Source organism: Astatotilapia calliptera, chromosome 16 (genome assembly GCF_900246225.1).
Source record: "Astatotilapia calliptera chromosome 16, fAstCal1.2, whole genome shotgun sequence".
Lineage (NCBI taxonomy): Eukaryota > Metazoa > Chordata > Actinopteri > Cichliformes > Cichlidae > Astatotilapia > Astatotilapia calliptera.
The window spans coordinates 14,199,175-14,217,263 of record NC_039317.1 but is presented as its reverse complement, the minus strand read 5'-3'; the positions used below and the strand labels follow the sequence as shown (position 1 = coordinate 14,217,263).

Below are 18,089 nucleotides of genomic sequence, written 5' to 3'. Positions count from 1 at the left end.
CCTCCATAAGAAATGATTACGATATGTAGCTGTGCCTTTTGTCTGTCGCTGCAGGAATACGAGGATTTGTTTTTCCGGGCGTTGTGTTTGTGCCACACGGTGCAGGTGAAAGAGGAGGAGACGGTGGATGGCATCAAGAGGGGCATCCACCAGGGCAGGCCCACCTCCTTCTACATCTCTTCCTCACCAGATGAGGTAGCTTTGGTCGAGGGAATGAAAAGGTAAATGCGCTAAAACCACACAAAGTCCCCTAAAATCTTTATAGGTTCAAGTTACATTAAACTTTATTAGTGCGTATTTTATATTTTGGTTGAAAATGTATTTCGGTCAATTACCGTCCAGAACTTTTACTTTTGCCTTCAGGCTGCTCTTCCAACACGGACTCAGCCAGTAAACAGGAATCTGCTGTTTATTTCACAACGGATTAGGGGTTTGGCTGATTCATCAGTTTTATCTAGAAAGGCTTCAGTAAGGGAAACCTGACCTGGAAGTGTCTGTGTGGTAGCCATAACAGGAGCTGGTTCAATTCTCTAAATATTAAGGGAAAGTGCTTCCTTGGTTCCTTTGTTACCTCCTGTAGCAGAGGATACACAGGATAAAATAAGATATTACAGTTTGTTTTATTTTATAGGCTGTTTGTATTATTTAAAATCTCAACCTTTTAATGAATATGTTGCACCAGTATTTTATTTTTATTTAATCTGGCCTGTATGAAACGACATGGTGAGAACACATTGGTGCATTTTGGAATCCATCCTCTGGATTTTGTAGTTTCAGTATGGCAGACAGTTACTAGTCTAATGTAAGTATAATCAGTCTTTGGAAATTCTCCTTCACACCTTTTTAGTCATCTTTTCTTTCATTACTGTGTTTCACTGAAGTAAAGTAAAGGAGATCAATGTTCTTTTTTTTAAATATTTGACCTTCTTTGTACCGCAAGTACCAAAAACTGCAGTTCCACAAATGACCACTTGAGGCTGTCTCCCTGTTAGAGCCCAAATAAACAGTTTAGGTTTTCATGGTGAATTGCCTCCTTCATGATGATTTAATTTGTATTATAATTTAAAGTAATGTGTGACACGTAGGTGCTGATACAGTCTGCTCGCTGTCCCTTCTGTTAAGTTATGACTCTGAGCTCCTCTAGATTATGTTTGTGGCAGCTTTTGGGACATTTTAATAAAATTGTCTGAAAAATATTATAACTGTGATAACTTCCTGTACAGTTGATTGTAGTAACAGCTTGTTTTCAAAGACATATCCTCCTTACCACTTGCAGTGAGTCCACTATGTTGGCAGAGGGAGGGTGCAGGGTCACCCTCTCCAACAAAATGGTCTTGGCTCAATTTTTCCTGAAGTACTATCTGGCAGTGCAAATTGTTGGTCGGTCAAGAACAATTTAAAGCCTTGATGGCACAGAGGATGATGCAGACAGGCTGCTGTGAAGTTTTCAGACTTGTATTATCCTTGATTAACTTGTGCTGTGTTTTACTGTCTGATTACTGTTGAATTACTCAAACTGGACCCCAAGAAGCACCAAGTCCACGCCAACACAGAGAACCTTTTCATTTTTTTTGTGTGTGCTATTTTAATAGTATAGTGTAGGACACGTCAACCATGCACCATCAGGGAATGCTGCTGTCTTATATAGCTTTCACAGATGTGCTCTGTCTTCGGCGTATGTGTGAGCTCAGGTTACGCAGAATGCATCAGAGCACCTTTAGCCTTTCCAAGTGGGGCATAAGCGAGTATTGGTGTACATGGTTGCTTTTTGTTGGGCTTTAATGCATCTTTTTCCTTTCACTCTTGTTGCTAGGCTCGGTTACACATATCTAAGACTGAAGGACAACTACATGGAGATCCTCAACAAAGATGACGAGATTGAAAGGTCGGTGTGCTAAGAGACTGGTGCGGTTACTCCACAGGAGATAAAATGAGATTAATTCACTTGATGGAGTTGTGGTCACACATAAGCCGTCATACAACAGCCCTCAGCTTGTGTCTCATGTTCACCCGAGGTTACAAAAAAACTACAACCACCAAAGAGCAGGCAGAGGGTTGCTTTTTACGGAACTACTCAATCGAATCAAAACGTTCCAGCTGATCAGAAAAAACAGAAGCCGAACGAGTTTCCATTAGAGAGTGGTTTTGTGGCAAGTGTTTAATGTTTTGATCCGTGGGATGTGTTTGTGTAACCGCTTTCCCTCGCTATCACTCTCTGCAGTGGCCTGTCAATAGTGAGCTATTTTAAGGAAGCAGGGGAGCTCAGGAAGGGAGGGTGGTGCAGTGGGCAGCGGTGAAGACTTTAGCGGCAATGTGAAAGAAAAAGGTTTTACAGCTTTCTTGCATTTTGTGCTTTTACCCTTTTTAAGGGATCCAAGACCACTCGAGCCAAAAATAGAATTAATTTAAGCCTCGGCCATCAATCTGCATTGTGGTCTGTTTTACAGCTTGCTAATCAGGAAGTTAAAGGATGTAATGAAACTGTAAGAGGGGATAATGTGAGTTGTTTATCTTACAAATTATTGGAAACTAAATTGAATGGAGGAAAAAAATGCAAAAATGAGTGTGTGCACTTATCAGAACTGTTGAGTGTTGGACAATTTGTAGATAATATGCAGCACTCTGGGGGAAAAAAAAGCCACAAACAAATATCTTTGCAAATAAGAAAATTAACAAAACAATAACTGCGTCTTTGCCAATGCCGTCTCTCCATCAGGTTTGAATTGCTCCATGTGCTGAACTTTGACTCTGTCAGGAGGCGAATGAGCGTTATAGTCAAGTCGAGCTCAGGTAAGATATCGTCTAACACGGGGCTGTTTATCGGATGCAGTTCTTGCAGTTGGCTTTACGGATATTTGTTTTGCGTGCTCCCAGGAGACTACCTGCTGTTCTGTAAGGGTGCTGACTCATCCATTTTTCCACGAGTGGTCTCGGGAAAGGTGGAACAAGTTAAAGCCCGGGTGGAACAAAATGCAGTGGTAAGTGGACAGTTTAACCAGCACTGGTTATATAAGGGGATTGATGATACACTGCATCAGGTCAGTTTTAGATATCATTCAGAAATCTTTCATAGCTTCATGCTATAAACTTAAATTTTAATGTTACATTTGAACAAGAGGTTTAAAGAAAATTAATATTTCCTTTAAAAACATGAAAAGAGTACCTCTGTGTGGCATTTTTATTTTTTCATCTTTTAGCATACTAGTTTTTTGTGTGTGTGTTTTTTGTTGTTGTTGTTGTTTTTTTTACTGCCCTTCTTTGACGCCTTGCACCTTAATGAGTCTTACTTTTAGCTAAAGCAGTCCACTGTTCCAGCCAACAAAAAAATCTCTAAATGGTACCGATCCAGCACTCAAATTATTAGAAGACAAAGTTAGCAACTACTTAGACAGGATAGTTGAGCGTGTAGCAGTTAAAGACCCAAATATTTTTGGAGGTTTTTGGAGCCCAGCTAAAAAGTGAAGATTGCACCTGCCTTGAAATGACAGATACAAATGTAACTACAAATAAATGCTAGTGCACTTATAACTCTGCTAGATGTGAATGAAAACACATTTTATTCTAAAGCACGTATGGCTCTAATGTGGATGAGATTGGAACACTTGCGATCAGCATTTGAATTTGTTCATTTTTCTCCATCGCTCACTTCGCTGTAACACCAGGAAGGGCTGCGAACTCTGTGCGTCGCCTATCGAAGGCTCTCACAGTCTGAATACCAGGAGGCGTGTCATCACCTGATGGAAGCCAAACTGGCCCTGCAGGACAGGGAGCAGAGGCTGGCTCAGGCCTATGACATCATCGAGAGAGACTTTGTTCTTCTGGGTGCCACAGCAGTGGAGGACAGGTTGGTCAGAAAGAGGGGAACGGAGAGATTTAAAAACAGTGCAGCAGCGGGGGGGCAGAAGGACAGAAGGGAAGATTAATGAATCATTAAGCCGCCCTTAAAGGATTGTCTTCAGAGCGTTCTCATGACTCATGAGTGCAAGACGAATATTGTGTCAGAGCTCTGATAGGTGACTTACTATTAATACTGCTGTTTCTTTTCCACTGAGAGAATAAATATGCAAGATGTTTTTACGCTCGGAAATAGCAGACCACAGCATTGACCCCAACTTGATTGATCGCAAGCACGACAGTTTAATTTCCTAACAGATAAGCTGCTGATGGGCAGGGACAGGGGTGGCCATGCATTGATAAGTTATCACCAGTCTGTAATGGATTGATTGAAGCTTTGATGAATGCTTTAGTTCTGCATAGCTGAGTGGAGGCTGCATCACTTATTGACTTATCGATGCGCAGGCTCCAGGAGAAAGCAGCAGACACTATTGAGTCACTGCACAAGGCTGGGATGAAAGTTTGGGTCCTGACCGGGGACAAGATGGAGACGGCGGCGGCTACTTGCTACGCCAGCAAGCTGTTCCGTCGCACCACCCAAATCCTGGAGCTCACCAAGAAACGCACGGAAGAGCAGAGCCTTCACGATGTGTTGTTTGAACTCAACAGGACTGTTCTCAGACAGCGCTCCATCTCTGGGTATATGCTCATGTGGGCAATCTGCGTTATGTGTGCAACTGCCTCTTGGTCAAATCAGTAGATCTTTTAGTCCTTCTGATGTGTACATGGATTTCCCTGTTGATTAGTCTGTGACGCATTGTTTTGTTTTTTTTTTCTCAGCTTGTCCGTAGACTGCCTCGACTTTGGCCTCATTATCGACGGGGCCACTCTTTCTGCAGTATTGAAGCCCAACCAGGAGGGTGCAGGCCACGGCAACTACAGAGAGATCTTTCTAGAGATCTGTCGTAACTGTAGCGCCGTACTCTGCTGTCGCATGGCACCTCTGCAAAAAGCACAGGTAAAGGAAGTATGCGTGAAATAAATATGCCACCTCCAAAGTGGCACATTCACAGTGGTACTGATTGGAATGGGATGGGCTTTTCGCAGATTGTGAAGCTGATTAAAGCCTCCAAGGAGCACCCCATAACCCTCGCTATTGGCGATGGAGCCAACGATGTCAGCATGATCTTGGAAGCACATGTGGGAATTGGTGAGTGCATTTAAGCACCATAATTATCAGCTAATTTGCTAAATCATCCATTTAATATTTAACCCAATGCTGATCATGATATTTGATAGCAGAGCTTTAGGTTAACCTAAAGTAAACCTTTGTTTTTGACAATAATCTATCAATTTAGGTGATCACATGTGGCATAATTGTAGTAATTGCAGGATATTTGCAAGTAAAATGCTAAAGGCAGTAACTGCAGCAATAAACATGCGATTAGACTCGTGATCAGGCTGCATTTAACCCTCTTTTCATTTCTTTAGGCATCATGGGTAAAGAAGGTAGACAAGCAGCAAGAAATAGTGACTACGCCATCCCGAAATTCAAACACCTGAAGAAGATGCTTCTGGTCCATGGCCATTACTACTACATCCGAATTGCTGAGCTCGTTCAGTACTTCTTCTACAAGGTACTAGACGGGCGCCTCATGCGCTCAAGTGGCTCATACGTTTTAATCACTTTATCGTAATTCCCAGTGAAACACAGCCACAATGAACCAGATTTTGCAGCTACTCTGACAGATTACTGGATTCATGAATCCGTGGTGCAACCTATTCCCGGATTCATGCCCATGATGATCAGTGTGGGCGGCTTCCACAGCAAACAGTGCCCTGCCAACTGATTCATTTTTTTTCCCTTTTTGGCAGGCCAGCTGCTTACGGCCCACTCAGTGAGCTTATAGCACACAATTTCTGCATAAACAGAAATGTGTAGATAGTAGCATTTTTAGAGTCTTTAATTTTTTTCATTCGTACTTGTCACAAGCTTATCACTTTCTTTGCTTGTTGTGTTGTTTTTTTTCTCCCCCCCCCCCCCCTTAAATCTTTCCAGAATGTATGCTTCATCTTCCCTCAGTTCCTCTATCAATTCTTCTGTGGATTCTCCCAGCAGGTAAGTACTTTATACGGTGTCAGAGTTATCATTGAGAAGCACGCAGTCATATTTGCATTGGTCACATATTCTCACAGGAGCTTCAAATAGTAACTATTTCTGTATCTATCACTGATGATGAGAGAGGTTTTGCTCAAGCCGTGTGCTGGCATGTCATCCTTCTTCCCTCACTTGTATCTCTTCTTTGATTCTTAACTCCTCCCACTGATGTAGGAGAGAGGGGCAAGAGAGGAGACATGACCTAATCCTTATCCAAAAGGTTCTCTTGAGGTGTCTTGAAGTGAATTTAAGTGATTATAAGAACTTCAGCAATGCTGGACAAGGAATAATTTATAGATGGAGGGGAGAGGAAGTGATAGTTCACAAGTTATTATAATGAAAAGCACCCATAGACGCCACATTTTCTCTCAGTGCTGTGTTCTCTCCAGCTCTGGGGATCTATCAACCATAGTAACAGAAAACAACATTACATGCACAACAGTATTTATATGGCAGATGAAGTCACTAATCGTCTGGCAAACTTAGCGAAGCATATAGCAGTTGAGACCAATTTAAAACCGATAGAATAAATTAGACATACACTCACAGGCCAGTTCATTAGGTACACATGTTTAACAGCTTGTTAATGCAGTTAACATGGCAGCAGCCCAGTTCGTTGAGGCATGTAGGCGTATTCAAGATGACTTGTAAGAACTCAAACTGAGCATCAGAGTGAGGAGGGAAGGGGTTGTTTCATGTCGCTTCATCAAAAGCCATCACACATTAGCCATTGTGCTTGTTTTGTTGGTGTAAAAGTTGTTTGTGCACCTAAAGGGTTTCAACGGACACCGTTAAGAGAACCACAGTAACGTTCCTAGCTCTAATAAGTCAAATATGTCAGTATGTAAATGGTTTCAGATCACTGATGCCGTCTGTTTCCTCTGCAGCCTCTGTACGACACGGCGTATTTGACGCTTTACAACATCAGCTTCACCTCCCTCCCCATTCTGCTGTACAGCCTGGTTGAGCAGCACGTCAGCATGGACACATTGAAGAGAGAGCCCTCCTTGTACAGGTGAGCTCAGAAGAAATCCGATCCCCAAATATTCTCTTTGTGCATGTAATAGCTGTTGTTCCTAATGTACGTTGTCACTCTGTGTTTTTCTCAGGGACATTGCGAAGAACTCCCTCCTCCGCTGGCCTGTCTTTCTCTACTGGACATGCCTGGGTGTGTTTGATGCTGTTGTCTTCTTCTTTGGTGCTTACTTCCTGTTTGACAACACCACCTTCACCAGCAATGGACAGGTAAGCCTCTGTCTCCCTGTCGGCAAAAGGCGGTGATAACGGCCAGTACGCGAACAGAGCGGAAACTGAAGACTTAAGGGGTGTTTGTGGTGTTTGAGGCATCTTTTAGGGGATTAGAGGGAATAAATGGATGTAAAGTAAGTGCTCTCATTATAAACGCTCACTCGATGGGGTCTCGTTAAAGAGGAGCTTAGGTGTAGCGGTTTGACTTTGCGGTCCTGGCATTGTGGATCTGTAGTAGTAACGTGTCTGTCCTGGGTCCCCATAGGTCAGCTACATTGGATCTCCATTCATATTGACAATAGCATCTTTCTCTGTATTGTTAATTTGTATCATGTCAACTGTTTTTGATCGGTCCTGTTTTTTAAGTTGAGACATCCTGAAATTCATTTTGCCCTTTGTCCTGATTCTTTTCTCTTTTCTCCCCTCCCCCTCCTTCTCCCTGCTTCCTCTCTCTTTATTTTGCTCCTCTTTCTTCTTCTTCTTCTTCTCCCTCTCCTCCTTCAGCTTATGACCACCAACACACAGATGGTAAGCCTGTCTCCCTCCCTGTCAGCTCTCTCTGTCTCTCATACCCTTTTTCGTTCCTGTCGTATTGTTTACGCCTTCAGTTTGACCGTCTCATACCGCTCCATCCTTTCTCACGTCACCGCCATCCATGCACTTCCGTTTGAATGTGTAGTTTTCTAGCGCTCCATTATTCCCCTAATCTATGTAAAGCCCTGAATCCTTGCACAGTATCCTGATCTTAACTGACATGGTAGAAATCTTAGATGCTTCCTCACATTATCCTTGTTTCCTTCTGGTAGTAAACAAATGAATACTAGTATCGCTGTGGCTCGAGATCCAACATCTGTTTGTTTTGTTTGTTTTCTGTCGACCTTGTTTGTGCATTTGTGTGTATTTGTACGTCCATGTAATTTCACTGATGTGGGAGGTTTATAAGGGGGGGGGGACTATTTCTGCAGTTTATAAAGGAAAGACGTAATGGACACTGGTATCAACAGACAGCTGGTTTCTTTGCCTTGATCTTCCTATCCTGTCACGATCCTCCCTCTTTCATCTTCTCATCCCATCTGTTCACCCCCGATGTCTCCTTAAACCTTTCTAGGATTTCATCAGGTAGAAATATTTGCACACTGAGATATGAAGTGAAAAAGCCTCCAGTTCAGTGCCCACAATATCCCTTTCTCTCACCTTTTATCACAGCAGATATGATGTAAGAGTGTCTGTTCCCTCCTCGGTTTACTTGCTGGAGGGGCGGGCGGGTATCGTAGGGTGTTAAGTAATCCGTGGATGCAGGGAGAACAGCTTGTGCGATTGATGTTGCCTCTAACTCTCTTCTTCCTCTCTTATCCCTGCAGATGTTTGGGAACTGGACGTTTGGGACTCTCATCTTTACTGTTCTGGTGTTCACTGTAACACTAAAGGTGTGTTTGGAAATCCACTGAGGGGAAAATATTTAAGTAAAGCTAATATCAACTACCTTTACATAAATGATATCTTAGTTTGTACCCAGCTAGCTCCTTTTCACTATGTCTATGTTCTGTTTGTTTCAGCTTGCCTTGGACACGCACCACTGGACCTGGATTAATCACTTTGTCATCTGGGGGTCGCTACTTTTCTATGTTATCTTCTCTCTTCTCTGGGGTGGGATCATTTGGTAAGATGTGCTATGATTTTACTTGAATCAGTAAAGTTTATGCTGATCAGTGTATTTCAGGAAAGTCATTGATTTTTTTTTTCTTTCTGCCTTTTATTTCGCTGCTCAGGCCCTTCCTGAACTACCAGAGGATGTACTACGTGTTCATGCAGATGCTGTCCAGCGGTCCGGCCTGGCTCAGCATCATCCTCCTCATTACAGTCAGCTTGCTGCCAGATGTCATCAAGAAGGTCCTCTGCAGGGCCATGTGTCCCACAGCCACTGAACGCGCACAGGTACAATGTTGGCACCACCTCCACATGAAGCTGGAGGTTTGAATTGTCTCGTGTCTGAAATTAGGCTGTAGATATTTTTTCACTGTAGTGATTTCTGATAGTGTTCACTAAATGCTAACCAGTGACTAATTAACGCTTTCCCCCTTTTCACTACTCAAAATCTGAGCTCATACTACACATCTCAGTACCCTAGTGGTGTGCCATAAATCTGTTGACTGTATTATGAAAGGAGGCCATTCAGATCCTTAGTTTATTTGAATATCAGCTGGATTTACTGACTTCCCGTTCCCTGTGGCTTAGCCTTACGTTGCCGTGAAACAAGCTTCACCGTGAGTGGAAAAGCGAGTGAAAGGTCTGACAGATTTCTTCCTCTTGTGCTTTTTTCCCCCTCCTCTTCTCTTCTTTCTCACTGCACCCTAATGGATCACCGTAATCAAAATCCACACCACCTCTCATTGAGCCTTTCTCTCCTTTCCTTTCTTTTTGCCTTGTTATGCCTTATCTTCACTACTTCCATCCTCCTCTTTATTCTTTTTTTTCTTCCTCCCTCCTCATTAATGTCTCCTCTCTCGCCCTCCTTTGTTTTGTCCCCCCACTCACTCACGCGCTCTTTCATGGTAACTACAGTCCACCCGCCCGTGCCTTACTGTGGAACCGTCCACCATCTTCATGCTTTCACAGTCCTCCAGCAGAATGAGTTTCTGATTGGGCCAGAGAGACGATAGAGGAGCGGGAAGAGGAGGTGACCCTCTCTTTTAAGCCCTCATCTCTGTTTGCATGGTGGCATGCCCCTGTATAAACCACAAAGCACCATCTCTTCTAATGTGAAACTAACTACTAGCTGCTAATGACGACACAGCACCCGGTTTGTAAGGTTGCATTTGTAGTATCCTTTTGCTGCCATTTTCATTACATATTTCATTGCGTTTAGTTTCCCTTGGTATGTTTGACATGTATTTTGTTGTCACCGTTCCAGCCAGTCTCATCTATATGTTGTTAAAATGATGATGTGTCGTTGTTGGTAGGACTTTTGTCATATTAGGTTTTACCTGAAACAGTTGAATTTTACAGAAATTTGCACACTGTTTCCTCTAGAAAATACCAGTTTAGCTTTCCTTATTTATTTGTAGCTGGTTTATTAGTCAAAAAGTGAATCAATTATTAGCTGTTCGGTTTAAAAATTCAAAACGACCTTTGGTTCTAGCTGCTCCAGTATGAGTAACTTTCATGTCACTTTAAGCAAGTATTCTTGGGGTTTTTTTAATTGTTTTTGATCCATTTTTAGATGTTTGTTGCCTTGGCCAACAATTCTAAAATTGAATTTAATGACAAATAGTGTAGCTGTTTATACATTTGCCTAACAAGCTAAAAATCCCCAGGTCAATCCCAGGAGGAGACACAAATCCACAAATCCGTTTGGGGGGGTCTGGAAGGGCATGCAGTGTAAAAATCTGCATATCAAATATGCAAAGCCATCCACTGTGGTTCACCCCTTGTGAATAAGGGAGCAGCCAAGAGTAGCTGTATATTTAATGACAAATAGTCCTGGAGTTTTTCAAACATCACCAAACCATAGCAGCCTTACATGATAGCACAAATCTGATTTATGGAAAATATTTGCAATCCCAGACCACGTCTGGGAATTGGACAGCTGTTAAAGGGACCGTTCACCCCAAAATTAAATATCCATATTTCTTTTAAATCAGCTTAAAGTATTGAAGCATTACTAGACAAAAGACGAAAGGTTGAGCAGATTCCTTCATCAACCCCTGTCCTTTAACATCATCCACAGAGGGTAAGTTCTGTGCAGGTTCTGGAGGACAGCGTAGCTCCTGGCTCTGCTGGTGGAGGTGGAGGCCGTGAAAGGGACCCACTCCACCCTGAGAGGACCTGTGAAGGAGACAGTGGAAAAAAAGCTGCTAGAAGCTCTGACTCCTTGGTACCACATAGTCACAGCACCCTACTCAGCAAACCCTAGAGTACCCACAACAAGGGGGCTAGGGTCACCATGGTAACGGCACACAAAGGGCGTGGATAGTGGGGTGTTGGGCTCTTAATGCTGATGCCATGATGCTTCCTGCTGCTTTGCACTGCATGCGGCATGCAATTGTGCTGTGGCTCAGAGTGACGGGGGTGCAGTGCTGCTTCATGAAGAATTTCCTTCTGCCAAAGCTACTTTCAGGAATCACAATCCCCAATTAAGTCAGCAGCGCTAGTTTCACCCAGAGAGGCTACAGGTTTAATACAGATTTGATAAGTGCAGTCTGTAACTAAGGCTATATTTTATTAGGAAAGGCCCCAAGTAGGTTACTTCCAGCACTCGTGTTTACAAATTAAACTCAGGGGTGACATTTAGTTTGTCTCTGGCAATTTGGCAAACCAGGTTGTGCATCAGTGTCTGTAATAAGTGTACACTGGCGCCATCTGGTGCTGAAACATAGAATTGCAAGTGAGTTTTGTCTTCATTACACAAGCATGCTTAATCGAACATGATTGCTAATCATGATGGGTTGTTTTCAGAAGGTTTATTGTTATTGAGTATGTTCTTTTCAGCATTTAAAGTAGAGTCAAGGTTACTTTTCACATTTAAAAAATAAATAAATAAATATGCAGACCACCAAATAACTATGTTAAACCTTCTGAAAATAATTCTGCCTTTCGTGTGCATGTGTCAGATTTTCTCGCAAATTCTATAATTTCACCTGCATGTTTCTTTTCCTCCAGTTTCCTCTTCTATCGCTTGAAATGTCTTATGACGGTGGATTCTCTGTTTTTGTGCAGGATCATCAGAAGCTGTTGCCGGGTAGCGTGGCGGCCGTGACTCCACTGTCCTTCTGTCGATCCTGCAAAGGCACGAGCGCGGACTCCTCTCACCTCCACCTTGGCACCGCAGAGTCACTGTCGCTCTGCAGGTCTGACCCTCTACCCCAGAAACTCCTGGCCCATTTGGCAGAGAGCCGAGGGACAGAATTGTGTCCTCTCAGCCCTTACATGCTCCGTCTCTCTGGGGCAGGGTTCGCCTACTACGCTCCTGGGCCGGAAACCTCAGTGTGAACACAGATGCAGACTCTGAAGCTTCTGCATCTCAGAGATCCGTGAATTACACAACGCAGACATGTTCAAACACATCTGAAGCATGGACACTCCATGCTAAGTTCACCATGTGCATTTTTGGGCTACACCTGAGTGAAAAACCCTTTAGATAGTATTGCCCTTACTCCTAATTCACATACTTGTCTCATTTTTTTTTTCTTTTTTTTTTTTGGTTTGATTCAGCAAATTCCCTGCTCAGACTCTTACTTGAAAAAGTTTATGAGCAAAAGGAGAACCATGTGCGAAAATGCTTCTCGCACTGTGGAGCTGTGCCGTTTGAACTGTTGAACCTTTTTGTATTTCCTCGTCTCATTTTCAGTCTGACACTCTTGCCTGGTCCTCCACTTTTGCGTCCCCTTTTTTCGCTTCTTTGTAAATGTTTGTCGGAAACATTTATGTACATTTTGTGGTCTGGCCAAGTAAGGGGGATAGCCTTCAAGCTCAGCCCTTTAGGTGTGCGTGCGTGTGCATGAGCGTGAGTACGCATGAATTTTGCCTGTTTATTGTATGTTTGTATGTGACACACCTTTGCCTTACAGGTAACAACACAGCAGCAGGCTAGGAGCCAAAGGAGAAAGGTGTTTAGATTTAGAAAAACTGGAAAAAAAGAAGCATAAGTGATGTTTTTACAAAGCCTTACACACAACCATCAGCTGAAGGAGAGAGGCGGGGGAAATCTGAAGAGGGATGTGCAGTATTTTAGCCACCCTGCCTTAATTCATAGATGCCCTTTTTTTCCCTTTTAAACTGATTATATGTGGTCACTTTAAACACATTTGTGAGAGTACAAGGAGGTTCAAAGAGCATAGATATAAATATATACAGTACAATGAGTCTATTATTCCTCCTACTTTCTTTTACCCTCACAATTGTGTCGAGCTTTGTTTCCCTTATCTGTCAGCGTAGCATGTCAGATCTCTCTCTGCATGCTGATTTATTCTTCTCTCAGTTGTTCCACATCCCTCTTTGTCCCAGACATCATTCATCACCAAACCTTTCATGGCACTTGTGTTTTGTTTTTTTTCCTTTTCCCTGAACAGTTAGCAAAACTGCACCCTCTCCTGCCACCACGTGGTTGTGCAGGGTAACAGCAGCAGCCTGGGACTTGTTTGCGTGTTTGTTTGTGGATGTCCTAAATGACTTGCTACTCCTCCCTGTTGCATTGTGCTCGTGTGTTTGCTGCTGTGCTCCGTGTTATGCAAAAGTTAACGTAAGAATGCTAATGTTGTCACGTTATAAGGGGCTGTCTCTGTGTCACATAATTCCATGAGGCTTTTTTTTTTTTTTTCTTTTTTTGTACTGTTCGAAAATTATTGATGTCAGTCACTATTGATGTGTGGATGTAAATTTAAAAAAACAATATTGATCTATATTGTGGTGAGAAGGGGTGTTGGATAGATTTCATTTCTTGTAAGAAGGTGGGAGACTTGAATCGGCGATGTCACAATCAAATCAATGAGAATGTTGAAGTGATTTGTCCATCACGTCCTCCAGCTGAAGATTGTAGCTCATTTTCGGTGAACCTCTTTTTCTGCATTTCTAAAAATCTGAATTTTGTTGGGTTACATAGCAAGTTACTGACTCTGGAAGTCATGAATGTGAGATTTTCTTCTTCTTTTTTTTTTTTTATACATTTATACGGTTTCATACACATCACCATTTGCCAATATGTATAAAATCATTAATCTGGACTCTTCCTTTCAGTTTTCACTCCACAAGCCTCCACAGGTGTGGAGGGGCTCAACATCCCGACCTCAGCGATAAAAGGAACGTACTTGGTGCTTGTAACACAGTGTCCCACCTCACTGTGCCGTTGCCATACCGTATCGAGACATAGTCTAAATGTCATATTCTACAATAATAATGTAACTTTTGTGATATGACGGGGAAGCATTTGTTGTAATTCAGACATGTTTAGTAGCAAATTCCTCCACATTTCAAATTTTCACCACTTAGTCAATTTTTGTGTTGTCCATTGTGTATATTTTTTTTGCTACTTTTGTATCTCAGAGAGAAGACTATATTTTAACTCTATGCTAGAGTATGTGGTCGAGTTTGTAACCAAAACGAGAGGAAAAAACTAAGATTCATTAGATTTACCAATAGTTATACACAGTGCACTTTGTTTTACAACAGATCTGTTTGACCATTCAAAACCAGGTCTTGTCTTGTCAGCTGGGGTTTATGGTTCACTCTTCCTCACAAGTTATTTTTCTAACAAGATTGTATTGGGTGAGAAGGGGAGGGGAAAAAAAGAAGTGACCAAATAACTTGACTAGGAATGAACTGTCTGTATGTGTCAGCTCTGTCGCAATGGATTTATCACACCAGCCTTCTACTGCTGATCAGAATGTCAAACTGCTTTTTTCTAAGTCCATCAGCACAACAGCAGGTGCTCATCTTGTCACTCCTGAGCTTGGCAAAGGTCTGATATGTCGACTTCTGTGCTCTGAGCAGCACACTTCATATCATACCTTTTTAGTACGGCACTGTTTGTATTACTAAACAGGTTTTGAGAAATTACTTTTTTTCTGTTTTGGATAAAAGATTTTAAAAGTTCACCTGTTGACTTTTTGCCAGCCTGTCTGTAGCAAATGAGGGCAAAGCACTGTATTGTCATTCTGCTTGTAATAAAGAGTGAAAACACTTGTCCTGCCATGGTTTGTGTTATAAACTATATCGCCAAAAGTATTTGCTCATCTGCCATCACACGTAGATGCAACTGAGTAACATTTCATTCTTGATCGATAGGATTGAACATGTCGGCTACAACAGCGTCAACTCATCTGGGAAGGCTTTCTGCAAGAGCCGAGCCCGACTCCTGAAAAACAGCCCTGTAGCATAATTCCCCCTCCACCTAACTTTTGGGGGGGAGGAGTTGTCCCAACTTACACTTGGTACAATGCAGTCACACAAGCACTGTTCTGGGAATTGCCGGACAGAGAAGTGTGATTCATCACTCCAAAGGACATGTTTCCGCTCCTCTAGAGTCCAGTAGTGGTGTGCTTTACACCACTGCATTCAGTGCGTTGCACTTGCTGATGTAATGCTTGGATGGCAGCTGCTTTGTAGAGGAAGCAAAAGTACAGAAATTTTATGAAAGTTAAAGTATTGATTCAACTTCATTACTCAAGTAAAAGTGAAAAAGTACGGGCTCTGAAACGTACTCAAAGTAGCTCTTTTGAAGATGTTTCTACCAGCTATTTCTGTGGAAAGCTAGTTGAACCTTATGTTATATTCATGTAATTAAAATCACATTAACATAGTGTGGGAATACAAATGGGAATGCAAACTTTATTTCAGTCTAATGAGTCCTTATGAATCTACACTGCTTGAATCAGTTATGGAAAAAAGGGGAGTGTTAAAGTGAAACTTGGCAGGTGGGGGAACCCTAAAATTGGTCGTAGTAGCACAGCATTGGGTAAAGAATCACAGCTGAAAATTTTTATTGTGAGCTCCAGTGGGGTTTCTTAGTGTATAGGCTGTGATCAGCCGATCTGGCCTACTGCTGCTACTATTAGGTTTACTGCTCTGTGTGGATTTGCACGACTGAATTCAACTAGATGTAAGCAGATGTTTCATGAATGGTCTTGGCTGATTTCCATCTTATACACTGACAATATTTTGTTTATACTAGATGGTATAAAGTAGCTATGAAGGTTAATTTCAGTGAATGCCACTCAGCTAAATTCATTTTTATCTCTGCTATCCTTTATGTAACCCAGCTCCACCCAGCACACTGTTCATCACACTTCAGCAAACTAACAAACTAACTAGTAAGAATTCTGAATTTAATCTCAGAATTCTTTTTTTTTCCCCAGTGGCCCTATCGTATCTCAGAATCCAGTATTCTGAGAATAAAGTCGGAATCCTGAGAAAAATGTCAGAATTCTGACTTTTTTCACAGAATTCTGAGATTTTAGTCAGAATTCTGACTTTTTTCTCAGGATTCTGGGATTAAAGTCAGCATTCTGACTCAGAATTCTGAGATTAAAGTTATAATTCTAACTCAGAATTCCGAGATTAAAGTTAGAATTCTGAGATTATAGCCAGAATTGAGAAAAAAGTTATAATTCTAACTCAGAATTCCGAGATTAAAGTTAGAATTCTGAGATTATAGCCAGAATTGAGAAAAAAGTTATAATTCTAACTCAGAATTCCGAGATTAAAGTTAGAATTCTGAGATTATAACCAGAATTGAGAAAAAAGTCAGAATTCTGACTCAAAATTCCGAGATTAAAGTTAGAATTCAGACTCAGTATTCTCAGATTAAAGTTATAATTCTGAAGAAAAAAAAAGTCAGAATTCTGACTCAGAATTCTGAGATTAAAATTAGAATTCTGAGATTATAGTCAGATTTCTGAGAAAAAAGTCAGAATTCTCACTCAGAATTCTGAGATTAAAGTTAGATTTCTCACTCAGACTTCTGACTCAGAATTCTGAGATTAAGGTCAGAATTCCGACTCAGAATTCTAAAAAAAAAAAAAAAACAAGTCAGAATCCAGAGTCAGAATTCTGAGACTAAAGTCAGAATTCTCACGTTTTTCTCAGAGTTCTAAGATTATAGTAAGAATTCTGACATTTTTCTCAGAATCCTGAGTTAGATTTCTCACTCAGAATTCTGAAATTGCACTCAGACTTCTGACTCAGAATTCTGAGATTAAAGTTAGAATTCTCACTCAGGATTCTGATATTAAGGCCAGAATTCCAACTCAGAATTCTAAAAAAAAAAAAAAAAAAAGAAGTCAGAATCCAGAGTCAGAATTCTGAGATTAAAGTCAGAATGCTCACGTTTTTCTCAGAATTCTGAGATTATAGTAAGAATTCTGACATTTTTCTCAGAATCCTGAGATTAAAGTCAGCATTCTGACTCAGATTTCTGAGATTAAAGTTATAATTCTAACTCAGAATTCCGAGATTAAAGTTAGAATTCTGAGATTATAGCCAGAATTCTGAGAAAAAGTCAGAATTCTGACTCAAAATTCCGAGATTAAAGTTAGAATTCAGACTCAGTATTCTCAGATTAAAGTTAGAATTCTGAAGAAAAAAAAAGTCAGAATTCTGACTCAGAATTCTGAGATTAAAATTAGAATTCACACTTAGAATTCTGAGATTAAAATAAGCATTCTGACTTTTTTCTCAGAAATTAAAGTTAGAATTCTGATTCAGAATTCTGAGATTAAAATAAGCATTCTGACATTTTCTCAGAATTCCGACTCAGAATTCTGAGATTAAAGTTAGAATTCTGATTCAGAATTCTGAGAAAAAAGTCAGAATTCTGAGAAAGAGAATTCTGAAAAAATGTTTAGAAATCTGACTCAGAATTCTGAGAAAATGTCAGAATGCTTATTTTAATCTCAGAATTTTGACTTTTCTCTAGTCAGAATTCTGACTAGTTAGAATTCCCCTTCCCCCCCCCCCCCCCCCCCCCCCCCCCAGTGGCCCTAATCCCCTCCCGTAGAGTTAGCACACTGTAGTTTGTTTTACAGGATGTCTCTCAATTTAGAATAACATAAATTCACATCAAATACATATCCAAAATCTGATTTAACAATTGAGAACTTGCATATATTTCCAGTTTATTAAATACCACTGAGCAGTCCTTACCTTTAACTAGGTATTCCTGTCCTGACCTGTCTTTCTTTCTCCATCTCTGAGTGAAGTTAGCTGGACATTAGCTAGCTAGCAGACAAGTTGCACACATAGCCATGGAAGTGATTGAATTCAATGACTTGACTTCAATGGGTGAGTGAATATTTTCAGCAATATAGTATGTCACAGTTCATCAAAACTTCACCAAAATGCTCCACCCACAAGTTGG

General features: G+C 41.3%; 1 protein-coding gene across 2 annotated transcripts in view; it reads left to right on the top strand.

Moving 5' to 3' along the window:
* Positions 1 to 14,917, top strand: part of atp11a (ATPase phospholipid transporting 11A) — a 31,771-nt gene extending 16,854 nt beyond the window's left edge. The window contains exons 14-30 of one of the 2 annotated variants that reach the window (XM_026144730.1): positions 55 to 221; positions 1,814 to 1,885; positions 2,717 to 2,790; positions 2,875 to 2,978; positions 3,663 to 3,844; positions 4,300 to 4,533; positions 4,675 to 4,852; positions 4,942 to 5,044; positions 5,326 to 5,471; positions 5,894 to 5,953; positions 6,880 to 7,007; positions 7,102 to 7,237; positions 7,745 to 7,768; positions 8,602 to 8,667; positions 8,797 to 8,900; positions 9,010 to 9,175; positions 11,957 to 14,917. In XM_026144730.1, the coding sequence (XP_026000515.1) occupies positions 55 to 221; positions 1,814 to 1,885; positions 2,717 to 2,790; positions 2,875 to 2,978; positions 3,663 to 3,844; positions 4,300 to 4,533; positions 4,675 to 4,852; positions 4,942 to 5,044; positions 5,326 to 5,471; positions 5,894 to 5,953; positions 6,880 to 7,007; positions 7,102 to 7,237; positions 7,745 to 7,768; positions 8,602 to 8,667; positions 8,797 to 8,900; positions 9,010 to 9,175; positions 11,957 to 12,229 (2,217 nt within the window). In that variant the 3' untranslated portion in view covers positions 12,230 to 14,917. Of the gene's footprint in view, positions 1 to 54; positions 222 to 1,813; positions 1,886 to 2,716; positions 2,791 to 2,874; positions 2,979 to 3,662; positions 3,845 to 4,299; positions 4,534 to 4,674; positions 4,853 to 4,941; positions 5,045 to 5,325; positions 5,472 to 5,893; positions 5,954 to 6,879; positions 7,008 to 7,101; positions 7,677 to 7,744; positions 7,769 to 8,601; positions 8,668 to 8,796; positions 8,901 to 9,009; positions 9,176 to 11,956 lie in introns of those variants that run through there. The other variant, XM_026144729.1, reaches the window with a different exon arrangement.
* The last annotated feature ends 3,172 nt before the right edge of the window (positions 14,918 to 18,089 follow it).